At 38.5% G+C, this 18865-nt stretch overlaps 1 protein-coding gene across 2 annotated transcripts in view; it reads right to left on the bottom strand.

The window, feature by feature from the left end:
• The window catches only part of AFG1L (AFG1 like ATPase), a 188907-nt gene that overhangs the window by 115181 nt on the left and 54861 nt on the right, over nucleotides 1–18865 (bottom strand). The window contains exons 4-5 of one of the 2 annotated variants that reach the window (XM_006156962.3): nucleotides 6913–7014; nucleotides 5456–5586 (exon numbers count right to left, since the gene is read on the bottom strand). In XM_006156962.3, the coding sequence (XP_006157024.1) occupies nucleotides 5456–5586; nucleotides 6913–7014 (233 nt within the window). Of the gene's footprint in view, nucleotides 1–2736; nucleotides 2868–4193; nucleotides 4296–5455; nucleotides 5587–6912; nucleotides 7015–18865 lie in introns of both variants that reach the window. The other variant, XM_027775124.1, reaches the window with a different exon arrangement.

Below are 18865 nucleotides of genomic sequence, written 5' to 3'. Positions count from 1 at the left end.
AAGAGCCGCCCCAGCAGGGGACAGTCATTCTGCAATCCCCTTTCCTCCATTGCTCCTTCCCATCAGGATCCTGGGCACATACACCTAGCAAGTTTTTCAAGTTGCCAGAGCCAGCATTTGAACTGCAGTCAGTCATATGGAATCCAGCTCCCTCCACATAGCACTTAATCGCTGCACTACAGGGACCTTGACTTTTGTTCGTAAAACCAACATAACTGTTCACTCAATTTTTCCAGAACTAAAAGAAGCCCTTTCTTTCTGCAATACATTGGTGTATTTAGTATGCCTCTTCACTGTGGCAAAGTACCATCTGTTCTTTTCCATAAGCCTTACTGTGGACAACCTTTGTAGGCTTTACAATACGAGGGGTGAATGCCAAGCAGTCTTTTTTTTTTCTTTAAAGGAACCCTTTTATTTAATTTAACTTATTTATTTTAATTTGACTGGAGAAGGACAGAGGGAGAGAGAGAAAGTGAGAAAGCAAGCCACCAGGTCCAGGACTCAAACCATGGTCAGCCATGTGGGAGTCCAGTGCCCTTAACCACCATGTCACCTGCCGGCCCCCCAATCAGTCTTAATATGACTAAGGAAGAAAGAAGCAAAGATCCCTCCTCCCTAGATTGTTTAGTACAGCAGCATTTCTGGTGAAAAGTCTTCTTTCCCTTTATTATAAAACAAGACTATTGAGGGCCAGCCGGTGGCATGGTGGTTAACATGGCTGGATCCGACATGGCCAACTGCAGCAGCTTGAAAAACATACTGGAACTTGTGTGTGCATGTCCAAAACCCATGGAGGAGAATGGAAAAGAAGGGATTACAGACAGCATTGGCCATCTCCCCTGAGGGATACTTTCTCACTTTCTCGCCCTTTCTGTCTCTCTCTTTCTCTGTTAAAGCCACATGCCCTGGAGCAAATTTAAAATCAATCAATCAGTCAGTCAAGACTGTTGCTAGCTATATGTAGTATCTAGTTGCTCCAGAGACTCATTATGCATGATTAGGGATAAAGGTATGCTGGACACATAATCCCATTAAAGTAGGTTTTTGTTTTTGTTTTTTAAGATTCTTTTTTTCATGAGTGGAGCAGGGAGGAAGAGAGTTTAGAAAGGCACAGGTACTGGGAACCAGCAGTTAGTATAATGGCTATGTTGCTGGACTCCCACGTAGTCAACCGCGGTTCGCATCCCGGTTTGCATCGGTGCCCAAGATCTGGAGAGGAGAATGGAAGAAAAGGGATTGCGGCGTGACCATCCCCCCTGGGGGGGTGATTTCTCACTTTCTGTCTCTATGTCTCTGGCTGGCTGGCGAGCGCACGCGCCCTATAGCAAAAAAAAAAAAAAAAAAAAAAAAACCTCTCCAAAAAAAAGAGAAAGGCACAGGTACTGGTACCAGCAGTTAGTGTAATGGCTATGTCGCTGGACTCACACGTACTCGACCATGGTTTGAGTCCCGGACCCGGTGGCTTAAACTCACGCCAGGCGCATGTGCATGCATGCCCAAGATCCCGAGAGGAGAATGGAGGAGAAGGGATTGATGCGTGGCCATCCCCCCTGGGGGGGTGATTTCTCACTTTCTGTCTCTATGTCTCTGGCTGGCTGGCGAGCGCACGCGCCCTATAGCAAAAAAAAAAAAAAAACCTCCCCAAAAAAAAAAAAAAGGCACAAGTACTACACTACAATCCTACCCAGCCTTCCAGCCAGCCAGGATCACAGACACGTGTGAGCACACCCAGCATGCTAAGACCAACTCCAAATCTGAACTCAGGCCTCTTCTATGGCACTACATAGTAGCAGCCTACCATGTGTGCACCATGGCTGGACCTAGTGCATGTTTTAAAACAGAACAAGAAAGAACTACTACCAATTTAGAAGCATAATTTCAGGTTTCCTAAAACAAGAAGAAACCTTAAAAGTTCAACAACAAGAATTCCCTTTATCACAGATATGTATGCTATAAAGGCTTAAATAGGATGATGAATTACTTATTTTTTATATAATACTTTTAAAACAACTCTGACATCTTTAAGGACATTATTTTATAATCATTACATTATCTCAGTGATATAGGCAAAATATAGAGACACTGATCAAAATTTAAACTTTTCCTATAAAAAAACTGAATAGTAAATATTTTAGGGTTGGCAAGCCACACAGGGTCTCTGCTATATTTTCTTTTTCTTCTTCTTCTTTCAATTACTTTTAAAAATGTAAAAATTCCTCTTTTCTCATAGGGCATACAAACTCAGGCAGGCTAAATCTGCCCTATACAGGCCTTGGCTCGCCAACTCTCAAACAAGAGTAAAATTGAAGTATTAAGAGATGATATGTCAGGACCAGCAGATGGTGCAGCGGTTACATTGCTAGACGCCCATGTAGCCAACCACAGAGCAAGTCCTGGACCCAGTTGCTACAAACTCACACCTGGCACGTGTGTGCATGCCCAAGATCCTGGGAGGGAAATGGAGGAGAAGGGACTGCAGAATGGCCATATCCCCTGGGGGGTGATTTCTCTCTTTCTATCTCTTTGTCTCTCTGTTTCTCCAGCAAACTCATGCACCCTATAGCAAAAATCTCTCACAAAAGAAAAAAAAAAAATCTCTAGGAGAAAAAAGAGAGAGAGAGAGATGATGATGTGTCAAATCAATTTATAAAACAATTACTATAGCCAGGAACAAAATTTAAATCTTCACACTTTATTCAACATATAATTATATATCTACAAAAATTTCTACTTTACCTGAAATTCATCGAAACATAAGAGACATGCTTCTTCGCTGATTTCTTCAGCTATAGGAGCTATTGGGTCATATGATTTAGCCATAAATCCGGGTTTCCTTTTTGGCAAACTTTGTTTAAGACGATGTATTCCTTAAGTGAATGAAATTAAACACAGAACAAATATTATATTAACAATACAGTTTAGATAACTATATTTTTAAATCTCTAAATGAAATTTTAGTGTGCATATAAAAATAAAGTTTAAGTTTCACATACAATCAAATCTGATCATTGAAATTAGCTGTATTTTCTCTACCTCAAAACAAGTAATTCAGATATTATTATATCCTTATAGTTATAAGGAAACTTCTTCAATCACTTCAGAGAGGACAAAGTAATAGACAGGTGATGAGACAGATCAATAATTCGATCTTAGTCCTGAGGATATTAGGGATGAGATGGAGAGTGTTATCCTGCCTTAGTAATGTATGTTGTACAAAGCATATCAAAACAGAATGTTCCCTGGTCTCTAACCAAATACATTAAAGCCAGTCTCACTTCATTCATTATGTGTGTACTAAATGCTGAAACAACTATAATGTTCCTGCCTGGAGGAGGTGACAGTGCAGCTGGGAGACAAACTGCAAAACTGAAATGACATAAGAGCACTAGCAAAACAGTAGAGCATACTAGCAACTACAGTACAAACTGAATACCTGCCTACATACTAAAATAACACAAAGTAAAGGCCCAAATGAAGAATGACTTCTTTCTTTAAAAAAGAGGATTATTTATTTAATTTTATTTTTTAAAATTTGGCCAGGGAGAAACAGAGAGACAGAAACAGGGAAAGTGAGAAAGCAAGCCGACAAGTCCAGGACTCGAACCATAGTCAGCTATGTGGGAGTCTAGCACCTCAAACACCACGCCACCTGCTAGGCCCAAGAATGACTTCTTGAAAGAAGTGTGTTTTAAACATTTTCCATCCATCCTTAGTAGAAATAGATACTGCCTACCTTCAGACAGTTTTCAGATTTGGAAGTACTGAATTGGTACCAAGGATCAACTCTTAACACTTTAGTGTTTCAATAGCACAAAACAAATAAAAACAAATAAAACCTTACTTCAAACAATCTACATTTTAAAAAGATTATATCTTTTCTTTTAATTTGCTATAGGGTACCTGCACTCACCAGAAAGAAACAGAGAAAGAGGCAGAGAGAGGGAGAGAACACACCCCTCAAGGGGGATGACCATACTGCAAATCCCTTCTCCATTCTTCTTTTGGGTTTTTGAGCATGCATACACACACGCATGCCCGGTGTGTTTTCCAAGCTGCCAGACCTGGGACGCATAAGGACACAGTGGGAACCACCACACCACCAACTGACCCAGAAGATTACATTTAAATTCAGCGAAGGAAGCTTTTTGGTAGTGTTTGCCCACTGAAAAGTCACTTCTTTCAGGTCAACTTACTTTTGTGTACATCCAGCATAAAACCATGAAAATGAACCCGCTTCTTCTTCTTCATTTCCACATAAGCATAAAACATGTCCATCACCATTGTTTTCCCTGTACCTTAAAATCTCTCTCTCTCTCTCTGTCTGGCAAGCACACGCGCCCTACAGCAAAACCCTCTCCAAAAAAAAAAAAAAAAAAGGCACAAGTACTACACTACAATCCTACCCAGCCTTCCAGCCAGCCAGGATCACAGACACGTGTGAGCACACCCAGCATGCTAAGACCAACTCCAAATCTGAACTCAGGCCTCTTCTATGGCACTACATAGTAGCAGCCTACCATGTGTGCACCATGGCTGGACCTAGTGCATGTTTTAAAACAGAACAAGAAAGAACTACTACCAATTTAGAAGCATAATTTCAGGTTTCCTAAAACAAGAAGAAACCTTAAAAGTTCAACAACAAGAATTCCCTTTATCACAGATATGTATGCTATAAAGGCTTAAATAGGATGATGAATTACTTATTTTTTATATAATACTTTTAAAACAACTCTGACATCTTTAAGGACATTATTTTATAATCATTACATTATCTCAGTGATATAGGCAAAATATAGAGACACTGATCAAAATTTAAACTTTTCCTATAAAAAAACTGAATAGTAAATATTTTAGGGTTGGCAAGCCACACAGGGTCTCTGCTATATTTTCTTTTTCTTCTTCTTCTTTCAATTACTTTTAAAAATGTAAAAATTCCTCTTTTCTCATAGGGCATACAAACTCAGGCAGGCTAAATCTGCCCTATACAGGCCTTGGCTCGCCAACTCTCAAACAAGAGTAAAATTGAAGTATTAAGAGATGATATGTCAGGACCAGCAGATGGTGCAGCGGTTACATTGCTAGACGCCCATGTAGCCAACCACAGAGCAAGTCCTGGACCCAGTTGCTACAAACTCACACCTGGCACGTGTGTGCATGCCCAAGATCCTGGGAGGGAAATGGAGGAGAAGGGACTGCAGAATGGCCATATCCCCTGGGGGGTGATTTCTCTCTTTCTATCTCTTTGTCTCTCTGTTTCTCCAGCAAACTCATGCACCCTATAGCAAAAATCTCTCACAAAAGAAAAAAAAAAAATCTCTAGGAGAAAAAAGAGAGAGAGAGAGATGATGATGTGTCAAATCAATTTATAAAACAATTACTATAGCCAGGAACAAAATTTAAATCTTCACACTTTATTCAACATATAATTATATATCTACAAAAATTTCTACTTTACCTGAAATTCATCGAAACATAAGAGACATGCTTCTTCGCTGATTTCTTCAGCTATAGGAGCTATTGGGTCATATGATTTAGCCATAAATCCGGGTTTCCTTTTTGGCAAACTTTGTTTAAGACGATGTATTCCTTAAGTGAATGAAATTAAACACAGAACAAATATTATATTAACAATACAGTTTAGATAACTATATTTTTAAATCTCTAAATGAAATTTTAGTGTGCATATAAAAATAAAGTTTAAGTTTCACATACAATCAAATCTGATCATTGAAATTAGCTGTATTTTCTCTACCTCAAAACAAGTAATTCAGATATTATTATATCCTTATAGTTATAAGGAAACTTCTTCAATCACTTCAGAGAGGACAAAGTAATAGACAGGTGATGAGACAGATCAATAATTCGATCTTAGTCCTGAGGATATTAGGGATGAGATGGAGAGTGTTATCCTGCCTTAGTAATGTATGTTGTACAAAGCATATCAAAACAGAATGTTCCCTGGTCTCTAACCAAATACATTAAAGCCAGTCTCACTTCATTCATTATGTGTGTACTAAATGCTGAAACAACTATAATGTTCCTGCCTGGAGGAGGTGACAGTGCAGCTGGGAGACAAACTGCAAAACTGAAATGACATAAGAGCACTAGCAAAACAGTAGAGCATACTAGCAACTACAGTACAAACTGAATACCTGCCTACATACTAAAATAACACAAAGTAAAGGCCCAAATGAAGAATGACTTCTTTCTTTAAAAAAGAGGATTATTTATTTAATTTTATTTTTTAAAATTTGGCCAGGGAGAAACAGAGAGACAGAAACAGGGAAAGTGAGAAAGCAAGCCGACAAGTCCAGGACTCGAACCATAGTCAGCTATGTGGGAGTCTAGCACCTCAAACACCACGCCACCTGCTAGGCCCAAGAATGACTTCTTGAAAGAAGTATGTTTTAAACATTTTCCATCCATCCTTAGTAGAAATAGATACTGCCTACCTTCAGACAGTTTTCAGATTTGGAAGTACTGAATTGGTACCAAGGATCAACTCTTAACACTTTAGTGTTTCAATAGCACAAAACAAATAAAAACAAATAAAACCTTACTTCAAACAATCTACATTTTAAAAAGATTATATCTTTTCTTTTAATTTGCTATAGGGTACCTGCACTCACCAGAAAGAAACAGAGAAAGAGGCAGAGAGAGGGAGAGAACACACCCCTCAAGGGGGATGACCATACTGCAAATCCCTTCTCCATTCTTCTTTTGGGTTTTTGAGCATGCATACACACACGCATGCCCGGTGTGTTTTCCAAGCTGCCAGACCTGGGACGCATAAGGACACAGTGGGAACCACCACACCACCAACTGACCCAGAAGATTACATTTAAATTCAGCGAAGGAAGCTTTTTGGTAGTGTTTGCCCACTGAAAAGTCACTTCTTTCAGGTCAACTTACTTTTGTGTACATCCAGCATAAAACCATGAAAATGAACCCGCTTCTTCTTCTTCATTTCCACATAAGCATAAAACATGTCCATCACCATTGTTTTCCCTGTACCTTAAAAAAAAAAAAAGCACGATTAAACATTATGTACTGATTACTCTAATGATTGTTCATTAGCTTTGAGATAATGAAACTACATTCTTCTACTGGAAAACTGAAGACTATGTTACTTTTTTATGTTACTTTTTTAGAAGGGGGTATTTACTTTGTATGTTAAACTAGCTAAAAATAAAATGTCGATATTATTCTTTTCTGTTAAAATCTTGTTTCTTAGGAAATACAACATTTAGTTAACATTACAGAGGCTGTTTTTCCCTCAGAGAAAAAAGTTCATAAACAAGCAAGATTTGTACATTATTTATTCTGCAGTCTTCTCTTCCAAAAGACACTGATACGAATAAAATAATTAAATAAATACTTATTGGGTCATTATTATGTATAAGGAACTATTTTGTGTACTATGGGAAAATTCAAAATTAAAATTAAAATAAAGGTGAAAAATAAAAGCTAGTATCTAACATAAATACTCAAAATAAATAATAGATATAAATTAGAGCTGGAGAATTGCCCATTGCAATACTTCCACATTTTTAAAAAGAATTATTGATTTTATTTTATCTATTATTATTTAATTTGCCATAGGTCACATGCACTCACCAGAGAGAGACAGAGAGAGACAGGGAGAGAAAATGAGAAAGCAAAGTCTGGGACTTGAACCATGGTCAGCCATGTGGGAGTCCAGCACCCCAACCACCATGCCACCTGCTGGCCTCAATACTTCCAATTTCTTTCCTTGTTTTTAAGAGTTTTTTTTGCCTTAGGGCACATACGCTCTCCAGAGAGACAGAGACAGTGAGAGGGAAAATGAGAAATCACCCCCTGGGGAAATGGCTATGCTGCAATCCCTTTTCCTCTAATCTCCTCTCAGGATCTTGAGCATGCACAAACACGTGCCTGGCATGATTTTTGGGCACTCAAACCACAGTCAGCCATGTTAAGAGTCCAGTGACATAACAGTAGGCTATCTACTGGACCCTAATACTTCAAGTTCTAAAAGCTGAGATAAATGAGGCCTGCTTAAGAAACTTTTGGTACAGTCAATCCTTATAACTAAATTACCTAATTTTCAACACTCTGAAATTTGTAATCACTACAAATACAAACAAATACATTGGTAATTGAATATCAACAGCCAGAGCATTTAATTCAGGCATGTACAAAAAACCTATTTCCTCACAGAAAGCCCAAAGCCAAGGGATACAAGCAGTACCCAAGTTCAGGTCTTATTCTTTTCTCTTCTCTCTCTCTCTCCCTCTCTCTCTCTTTTTAAAAGAGGGTTTCATTGAGTCAACAGCCTTCTGAGTCATTGAGTGCACACCACCAGGCCTGGCCTTTAGGTTGAAGTGAGAATCAAACCCAAGTCTCCCACATGGTCCCAGTCTTTGAAGTACAGGATCCAGCTGCATGTACCACTGTGACTGAGCCTAACCTTACATATTTTTAAGATTAAAAAAGCTCTTGGGGGACCAGCAGTTAGCATAATGGCTATGTCGCTGGACTCCCATGTAGTAGACCGCAATTCGAGTCCTGGACCCGGTGGCTTAAACTCACGCCAGGCATATGTGTGTGCATGCCCAAGATCCTGAGAGGAGAAAGGAGAAGGGATTGCAGCGTGGCCATCTCCCTGGAGGGTTATTTCTCTCTGTCTTTCTGGAGAACACACACACCCTATAGCAAAAACCTCTCCAAAAGAAAAAATAAAAAGCTCTCAGAAGATTTTAAGAGCTCTACATAGACCATCATTTTTTTTTCTGTTCTGTTCTTTTCTTTTTCTTGACCATTTTAATCTCTTTCTTCTAAAAACTACCTTCTTCCCTTCTTTATGTGATTCTATGAGGGTATTAATCATAGGGTGGACCCATCAAAATACCCTATCACCCTATGCACTGTGGTTATGGCAGTGTGGGTGTGTCAGCCAGTTAAGTCAGCATTCTCAAGGGGAAATTAATATGAATTCTGAGAATGAGAATCGTTCCTTCTCCTTTTAAGAAAGCAATATGTAAGACGCCAGGAGCCATTTCCTATAACATTAACATATTCTAACCAAGAATGAAGTCAACAATAAAGAAAGCAGAACCAAAAGATGATGTAAAAAGAGATCTGAACAAATCAAGCTGGTATGCAAGCTGCCAAAATACAATTCAACATACTTTAAAGAGGACAACTAAATCCAGACCCTCAACAAGTTAATACTCACCATATCCACTATACAATTAAAAATGAGAAATAGGAGAAATTCTAAATATTCAGTAAAAAAAAGGTTTTCAAAAAAGAAAAAAAAAGAAGACATTTCAAAATAAAGAAAAGATGAAAGAATTAGTTACCAGCAGATCTGTGCTACACACAGAAAGAGAGAGAGAGAGAGAGAGAGAGAGAGAGAGAGAGAAAGAAAGAAAGAAAGAAAGAAAGAAAGAAAGAAAGAAAGAAAGAAAGAAAGAAAGAAAGAAAATCTTTTAAAAACATGCTTCGGGGGCCATCAGGTGGTGTGGTGGTTAAGGTGCTGAACTCCCACATGGCCAATCACGGTTTGCATCCCAGACTCAGCGGCTTGAAAATCATGCCAGGTGAATGTGTGTGCATGCCCAAAATCCTGAGAGGACAATGGAGCCAAAGGTATTGTAGTGTGGCCACCCCCTTCCCCCCCCAGGGGTGATTTCTCACCTTCCTTCTCTCTGTCTTTCTCCAGAGAGCACACGCACCCTATACCAAAAACTCTAAGAAATTTTTTTTGGAAAGTGTAAAAAGAAAACTAGGAACAAAGAAAGAAAAAACAGAAAGCAAGTAAAAGACGGTAGTCTTAAACCCAACCCAATTGATAAGTTCAAATGGACTAACAATTCGATAAAAGTTGAAATAAACAGATAAACATCAATGAGGAGAACTAACTATATAGTATCTATAAGAAACTCACACAAGTAACTTAAAAGTCACAATATGAAAAAAAAAGAAAGAAAGTGAAACAACATGCACTGGTGGACCTGTAGTGCAGTGGTTAAGTGCTATGCATTATCGGCCAGACTCTACATGGAATCCTGGTGTTGGTGGCTTAAACAACATGAGGGTGTATCTGCACGAGTGCCCTAAATCTTGAGGGAAATGAACAATGTAGGAAAAAGGATTATAATGTGACCATGCATTACTGAAAGGGAGGGCAGTTTCTCTCTCTCTCTCTCTCTCTCTTTCTCTCTCTCTCTCTCTCTCTCGGGCAAGCATACCTATACTCTGTCAATTATAAAAAAAAAAAAGGCATGACATGCAAACATTAATCATAAGAAAACTAAAGTGGGGAGGAGGCAGCAGATGGTGTAATGGTTACGTCACTGGACGTAGTCAATCGCGGTTCAAGTCCTGGACCTGGTGGCTTAAAACTCACGCCGGGTACATCTGTATGCATTCCCAAAATCCCAAGAAGAGAATGGAGGAGAAGCGAATGTGGTGTGGCCCTTCCCCCTGGGAAGTGATTTCTCGCTTTCTGTCTCTCTGTCTTTCCAGCGAGTGCATGTGCTCTATAGTAAAAGTATCTCTCTATAAAAATAAAACTATGGTGGGTATATTAACATTAGACAAACCAGAATTTAGAACAAGAAATATTACTAAATATAAAGATACACCAAAATAAGAAAATTAATTCATCAAGAAGACATAATAATCCTAAATACGTATGTACCCACTAACAGAGCTTCAGAATAAATAAAGTAAAACTATTACACAAACAATGACAGATGATATATACTCTTTTCAAATATACATGAACTATTTAACAGGATGAACCATATACAGAACCATAAAACAGGTCTCCACAGATAAAAGGATGTTAAAAATACGTAACAAAGAGCCATCTGGTGATGTGGAGGTTAAGGTGGCTGGATCCCAGCTGGCTGACTGAGCAATTTGAGTCCCAGACCTAGCAGTTTGAGAAATATGCTAGGCATGTGTGCACACCCAAATTACTGAGAGGAGACTGAAAAAGGGATTGTGGTGTAACCATTCCCCACGTGGGATGCTTTTTCTCTCTGTCTCTGATGAGTACACACACCTTCTGGCAAATTAAACACACACACACACACACACACAATACATATGTTCTCTGACCATAATAAAATAAGTTAGAAATCAAATAGATATTTAGAAAATTCCTGAATACTTGGAAATTAAACAATTAAATAGGTTTTTTAAAAAATTCTAGTTCATTTCCATGACTGACTCCTCAAAATAACCCTCTAGGGAAATTGAAAAATCATGAGGATAATTAGGAGACATCTTAAACTGCACGAAAATGAAATGAAAATGCAAATATCAAAATTTGTCACTAATACAGAAGTTAGAGGAAAATTTATAGCTTTTAAGTGGTCTATTAAACAACTAAGTTTTTAAATTAATCATTTACGTTTCCACATTAAGAAGTTACAAAAAACATGAAACCCAAAGTAAATATTAAAAAGGAAATAATAAAGATAAGAGCAGAAATAGGGGGAAAAAAACAGAAAGAAAGAAATCAATAAAACAGACACTGATTCTTTGAAAACACAAAAAATAATCATTGATAAGACCCTAGTTGAACTAACTGAGAAAAAAGATGTAAACACAAATTGCCAGTCTTAGGAATGAACAAGGAGGTGTCACTACAGTTCCTGAAGATTTTAAAAGGATGTTAAAACATTATTGTAAACAACTTCTTATTAATAAATTGAACAATTTAGATGAAGGGGGAAAATTCCTTGAAAAACATGAATTACCAAAACTGACATAAAAAGAAAATCTAGGGATCAGATCACGGTGCAGAAGTAAAATGAGACTGTGAAGTTGACCCTCATGGGAAGTTTCCAATATGTGTCTGGAGACCTTTCTAAGTATGCTGTATGTACCAATGACCCAAGGCTGGCTGAGGCTGAGGGTAGATCATGGCATCAAGAAACTGGTGGAAAATATGCCCCCATCCCTGCTCACAGAAGAAATAAATAGATAAATAAAACTTAAAAAAAAAAAAAAAAAGGCAGCAGACACCATAGCCTAGTGGTTAAGGAAAATGGCTCACACATGGCTGAATGCAATTAAAATCCAGTCCCAGCAGCTTAAAAAACACATTGGGTGTCCCTGGGGGGTGATTTCTCGCTTTCTGTCTCTATGTCTCTGTCTGTCTGGCGAGCGCATGCACCCTATAGCGAAAACTTCTCAAAAAAAAAAAAAAAAACACACATTGGGTGCATATACATGCATGACCAAAATCCTGATGGGATAGAAAGTCGGAGGAGAAGGGATTGCAGCATGACTATGCTCCATTGAGAGATTCTTTCTCCTTCCACCCCTTTGGCAAGTACATGTGTCCTCTGGACATTTTTAAAAACATTTTTAACAGGACCAGCAGTTAGCATAATGGCTATGTCGCTGTACTCCTATGTAGTCAACCATGGTTCGTGTCCCAGACCTGGTGACTTAAAACTCACGCCGGGCACGTGTGCATGTGTGCCCAAGATCTAAAGAGGAAAATGGAGGAGAAGGGATTGTGGCGTGGCCAGTGGCCATCCCCCCGGGGGGTGATTTCTCGCTTTCTGTCTCTCTGTCTCTCTCTGTCTGGCGAGCACACATGCCCTATAGCAAAAATCCTCTCAAAAAAATTTTTTTTTAATTTAGATGAATCTCTATTTATTAAAGCCACTAAATTCATGATGAAAACTCCAGACCCAAATGGCTTTATTGGTGAAAACGATCAAATATATCAGAACTAAATAAAATCTTATGCAAACTCTTCAGGAAAGAGAAGAGTTCACATTATGAGAAAAGGAAAATATATAAAAAGGAAAATAAATGATTGCCAGATGAGGTCTATCCCAGAAATGTAAGAATGGTTTAACATTTAAAAATCACTGTAATTCATCATAGTAAGAGAATAAAGGGAGAAAAACGGTATAATCATCACATTAGAATATACACAAGTGAAAGCAGGGATTCAAATGAATACTATACATCATGTTCGTAACAGCATTATTCACAATAGACAAAAGCTGGAACAATCCAAAAACCCATAGATGTATATATGGATAAATAGAAATGTGTTATACACATAAAATTAAATATTATTCAGCCTTAAAAAAGAATATAATTCTGACATATGCTACAACATGGATGAATATTTAAGACATTTTACTAAGTGAAATGGAATAAAAAAGGTCAAATATTATATAATTTCTCTTTTATGAGGTGCCTATCAGTAGTCAATTTCATGACAGAAAGTAGAATGGTGATTGCCAGGGACTAAGGCATGGGGAGGATGGGGGATGGGGTAGAATGAAGAGTTATTGTTTAATGAATACAGAGTTTCCATTTAGGAAGATAAAAATTTGTTGGAAGTAGATTGTGGAGACAGTTGTATAACCATATTCACAAGAATATGTAAATATTCTTAATGACACTTATTTGTATAGTCAGAAATAGTTAAAATGGTTCAATGTTTTTGTAATTTTATTTATTATAACTTTTTAATTTGACTAGAGAGAGAGGGGATGTGAAAAAGCAATCTGCCAGTTCCTGGACTCAAACCATGGTCAGCCATGTGGGAGTTGAGTACCATAACCACCACACCACCTGCTGCCCCAAAGTGGTTAATTTTTTTTTTTTATTACATATGTTTTACCACAGGAGCCAGCAAGTGGCATGGTGGTTGAGGCACTGGACTCCTACATGGCCAACCTTGAATAGAATCCCAGACTTGACAAGGGAGCTTGAGAATCACACCAGGCACATGTGTGTGCATGCCCCAAATCCTGAATGGAAAAATAGAATTAAAATATGACTTTAATAAATTAATTAGTTTTAGAGAGAGATTTTTGCTGTAGGGCACATACACTTTCCAGAGAGACAGAAAGCAAAAAAATCACCCTCCAGGGGGAATAGTCATGCCACAATCCCTTCTCCTCTATTCTCTTCTCTGGATTTTGGGCATGCATGCACATATGCCTGATTTGAGTTTTAAGGCTTCAGGTCCAGGACTCCAACCATGGTTGACTACATGGGAGTCCAGCAACATAACCATTATGCTATCTGCTGGTCCAAAAATTAATACATTTTTAAACCCCATAGTTAACATACTCACTAGTAAAAGACTGAACACTTCTCCATTAAAACTTAACACAAAAAAGGATGTTCACTCTCACTACTTTTATTCATACTGTACTGGAGGTCCTAGCTGAAGCAATAAGGCAAGAAAAAGAAATAGAAGTCAAAAAAAATTTTTTTTTAATGAAGTAAAAGGCTTTATTCACAAATGACATGATTGTGTACACACACACACACACACACACACACACACACACAAATATCCTAAAGAATATACCAAATAACTACTAGAGTTAATCATTAAATTTAGCAAGGTTATAAGGCACAAGGTCATCATAAAATCAAATGCAAAGAGGTGAAAGACCTCTACAAGAAAAACTATTAAAAAAACTGAAAAAAGAAATTGAGTGTGATACAAAAAAATGAACAGACATTCTGTACTCTTGGATTAGAAGAATCAGTACCATCAAAATGTCAGTTCTGGGGCCAGCAGATGGCATAGTGGTTAAGGTGCTGGATTCCCACATGACTGACTATGGTTAGAGTCCTGGACCCAGCAGATGGAAAATTATTCTGGGCAAATGTGTGTGTGTGCCCAAAATGCCAAGAGGAAGATGGAGGAGAAGGAATTGTGGTGTGGCCATCCCCACTGATGGGGAAGGGGGAAATTATTTCTTGCTTTCCCTCTCTCTGTCTCTCTCTCTGTCTCTGTACAGCAAGCACATGCACTTTATGGCAAAAACCCTAAAAAAAAAAAAAGTCAGTTCTACCCAAATTAATCAAATTAACTTGATTCTAATCCAATTACCCAAGACATTCTTCACATAAATAGAAGAAAACAATTATAAAATTTGTCTGGAATCATAAAAGACCCATATGGTCAAGGCAATACTGTGCCAAAAAAATAAAATAGGAGGGACCAGCAGTTAGCGTAATGGCTATGTCGCTGGACTCCCATGTAGCCCACCGCAGTTCGAGTCCCAGACCCGGTGGCTTAAAACTCACACCGGGCGCTTGTGCGTGCGTGCCCAAGATCCTGAGAGGAGAATGGAGAAGAAGGGATTGCAGCGTGGCCATCCCCCCCGGGGGGTGATTTCTCACTTTTGTCTCTCTGTCTCTGTCTGTCTGGCAAGCGCACGCGCCCTATGGCAAAAAAAAAAAAAAAGCAACCTCTCAAAAAAATAAAATAAAATAGGAGTCTTCTCACTGTCTGACTTTAAAATATATTACAAACAAGTGATAATCAAAACAGCATACTACTGGCACTAAAACAGACACAGAGATCAATGGAACAGAGAATCCAGAAATAAAACACAAATCATACAACCAACTAATCTTTGACAAAAGGGACAAGACAGTCCAGTAGAGAAAAGAGTCTTTTCAGCGAATGGTGCTGGAAGAACTAAATACCCACCTGCAGAGAAATGAAATGGACCCCTATTTCTCACCATTAACAAGAATTGACTCAAATGGTCCAAAGAATTAAGTATAAAGCCTCAAACTACAAAACTACTAGTAGAAAACATAGGAAAAACTTTTGAAGATATTGGAGTAGGCAAAGATTTCTTAAATAAGACCCTTAAAGCACAATTAACAGTCCCAACATAGACAAGTAGAATTATATCAAGCTAAAAAGCTTTCTCACCACAAAAGAAACAAAAGTAAGAGTGAAAAAAATAACCCTTGGAATGGAGGAAATATTTGCAGATTATTCCTCAGACAAGGGATTGATAACCAGTATGTATAGGAAACTCAAGTGGCTCATCCATTAGGAAAAAAAAAAAAGAAAAAGAATAATTCCATTTAAAAAGTGGGCAAATGAATTGAAGAGATAACTCTCCAAGACGCATACAAATAGATGTTCAAAGTCTCCTGACATAAGGGAAACACAAATTAAAACCACAACGAGATACCATTTAACTCTAGTTAGAATGACTATGATAAAAAAAAAATAAAGAACGACAACAAGTGCTGTACAGGCTGTGGTGAAAATGGAACCCTCTTACATTGTTGGTGGGAATGTAAATTAGTTCAACTTCTGTGGGAAACAATACAGAGGTTTCTTAAAAATCTACAAATAGGGAACCAGCAGTTAGCGTAATGGCTATGTTGCTGGACTCCCACGTAGCCGACTGCGGTTCGCGTCCCAGACCCAGTGGCTTAAAACTCACGCCAGGCACATGTGCATGCGTGCCCAAGATCCCGAGAGGAGAATGGAAGAGAAGGGACTGCGTTATGACCATCCCCCCTGGGGGGTGATTTCTCACTTTCTGTCTCTATGTCTCTCTCTGTCTCTCTGGCGAGCGCATGCGCCCTATAGCAGGGGGAAAAAAAACTCTCCAAAAAAAAAAAAAATCTACAAATAGAACTTCCATATGACCCAGTTATCCCACTTCTTGATATATACCCCCAAAATAGGAGAACACTCAATCAGAAAGATATCCATGTTTATTGCTGCATTATTCACAATTGCCAAAACATGGAATCAATCTAAATGTCCAAAAACTGATCACTGGGCTGAAAAACTGTGGAACATATATACTATGGAATACTACAAAGCTATAAGAAACAGTGAGGTGGCTGGCAGATAGCATGGTGGTTAAGGTGCTAGACTTCCACGTGGCCAACTGTGGTTTGAGTCCCAGATCTGTGACTCGCTTTCTCACTTGCCCTGTCTCTCTCTCTCTCTGTCTCTTTCTGGTCAAATTAAAATAATAACGATAAATTGTTTGACTCAAAATGGATGAATATAGAAGCCTTAATGTTGAGCAAAGTGAGCCAGATTTTGAAAGATACACACTGTATATCCCCACTCAACTTATACTGAATGTCTATGGCAGAGATTGAGAGATCTGAAGATGTGATGGTGGAGAGGATGAATGTAGATGCTAGAGACTATAAGAAGGGAAAGTGGTTTGTAGAGTGGGTGGTGGAAGTTAGGTGTGAGGTACAATGGGGAGAAACATCTGAAAGATGGAAAAACATTTGACAGACATTAAAAAATAATAAAAAATAAAAATGTTTATATTAGGAAAAAATAATGAGTTGCAAAGTGTAGCAAGCTTTTTAAAAACATTTGGAGAATATATTCTAGAACACCCCATGTGCCTGAATTTTCAAGAGATTTGTTTCCCACCCTGTAGCACACTTGGGTCTTGCCAAAGTTTCAGAGGAATAGCACAATGTCCCATGAGGTGTTGTGATGACAACGGCCACTATGAATGGAATTAGGACTCTGAAACAGAGAACTGACAAAGCTCCAGGTTATAACAGTGGAACCAGATGGCTGCCTTTGTCAGGGTTAAGCAAAGTGTCTATAAATATGTCAGAGGAGAAAAGTACCTGCCATATCAATACCCACGTATCTGGTATGTCAGTCAGGAAGCAAATTTTTTAAATCTATTGCATTTCTGTATACTATCAATGATAAATTGGAAATTAAATTTTAGAAATACAATACCATTTACAGTGGCATCCAAAAGCAAAATATGTAAAAATAGGACCAGCAGATGACATAATGGTTACGTGGCTGGACTCCCACATAATTGACCGTGGTTCAAGTCCCAGACCTGGAGGCTTAAAACTCATGCTGGGCATGTGTACATGCATGCCCAAGATCTTGAGAGAGGAATGGATAAGGGATTGTAGTATGGTCATCCCCCCTGAGGGGTGATTTCTTGCTTTCTGTCTCCCTCTCTCTCTGTGTCTATCTGGCAAGTGCACACACCCTACAGCAAAAATCTCTCTTAAAAAAAAAAAAATGGTATACTTCTTTAGTAGGTCTATCTACTAAAACCACAATACACCACTAAGAGAAATAAAAGAGCTAAAATAATTAAAGAGCTTAATAAACTAATAATATGACCAAGAATTGGAAGACCTTTCTTCCAACCTTCCTTCCTTCCTTATTTCCTTTCTTCCTTCCTTTATGCTGCTAGAGGGTGCATGCACTCACCAGAGAGAGATAGGGAGAGGAGAAAGCATCTTTTAGCGAGGCCACAATCCTTTTCTCCATTTCTTCATCCTGTTGAGATCTTGGACACACCTACACATGCACCAGGCATGTTTTCCAAGCTGCCAAGGCCAAGATTCAACCTTGTAATCAGCCATGTGGGATCTGACTCTCTTAACAACTAAGCCATGGGGCTGACCTGGAAGACTTAATATTTTAAGTTACCAGTTCCTTCAAGCTGATCTATAGATTCAATGTAACCGCAATCCAAATCCCAGATGCATAATGTTTTTGAAATTGCTGAGCTGGAGTCAACTGGTAACATGACTGCATGGTTCAAGTCCCAGAACTGGCAGGTTGAGAAACATGCAGGGTATGTGTGTGTATGTGTCTGTGTGTGCGTGCCCAAAATCTTGAAAAAAGAAATAGAGATGAGATTGCAGTGTAACATTCCCCTTGGGACTGCTTTCTCACTTTCTCTGTCTATCTCAATAGAGCAAGTGTACCTCTAGTAAGTTCAAAAAAATGACAAACTAATTCTAAACATACATGGAAATGTAAAGGTCTTCCTCACTGGGGATGTTCTCTATCTCTCATGAGCACATGCATCTTCTGACACCAAACAAAGAAACATGTTAATTAAAAAAAATAAATTGATCCATGAGGTTAATGCCCCCAATTGATATATTAGCTCTTCAGGGCTCCCTGGATTTAGGGTCCATTTGTCTCAATACCTCAACATATCTATGAAGAGAGAAAGTCCTGTGAAGTGGGCCTTACAGAGTCCCAACCGAGTTCTAGAATGAAAAGTGGAAATGGGACTATGACACTCATAAACTC

The sequence above is a fragment of the Tupaia chinensis genome, unplaced genomic scaffold (genome assembly GCF_000334495.1).
Source record: "Tupaia chinensis unplaced genomic scaffold, TupChi_1.0 Scaffold000527_1, whole genome shotgun sequence".
Lineage (NCBI taxonomy): Eukaryota > Metazoa > Chordata > Mammalia > Scandentia > Tupaiidae > Tupaia > Tupaia belangeri.
This window is presented reverse-complemented; position numbering and strand designations above follow the sequence as displayed.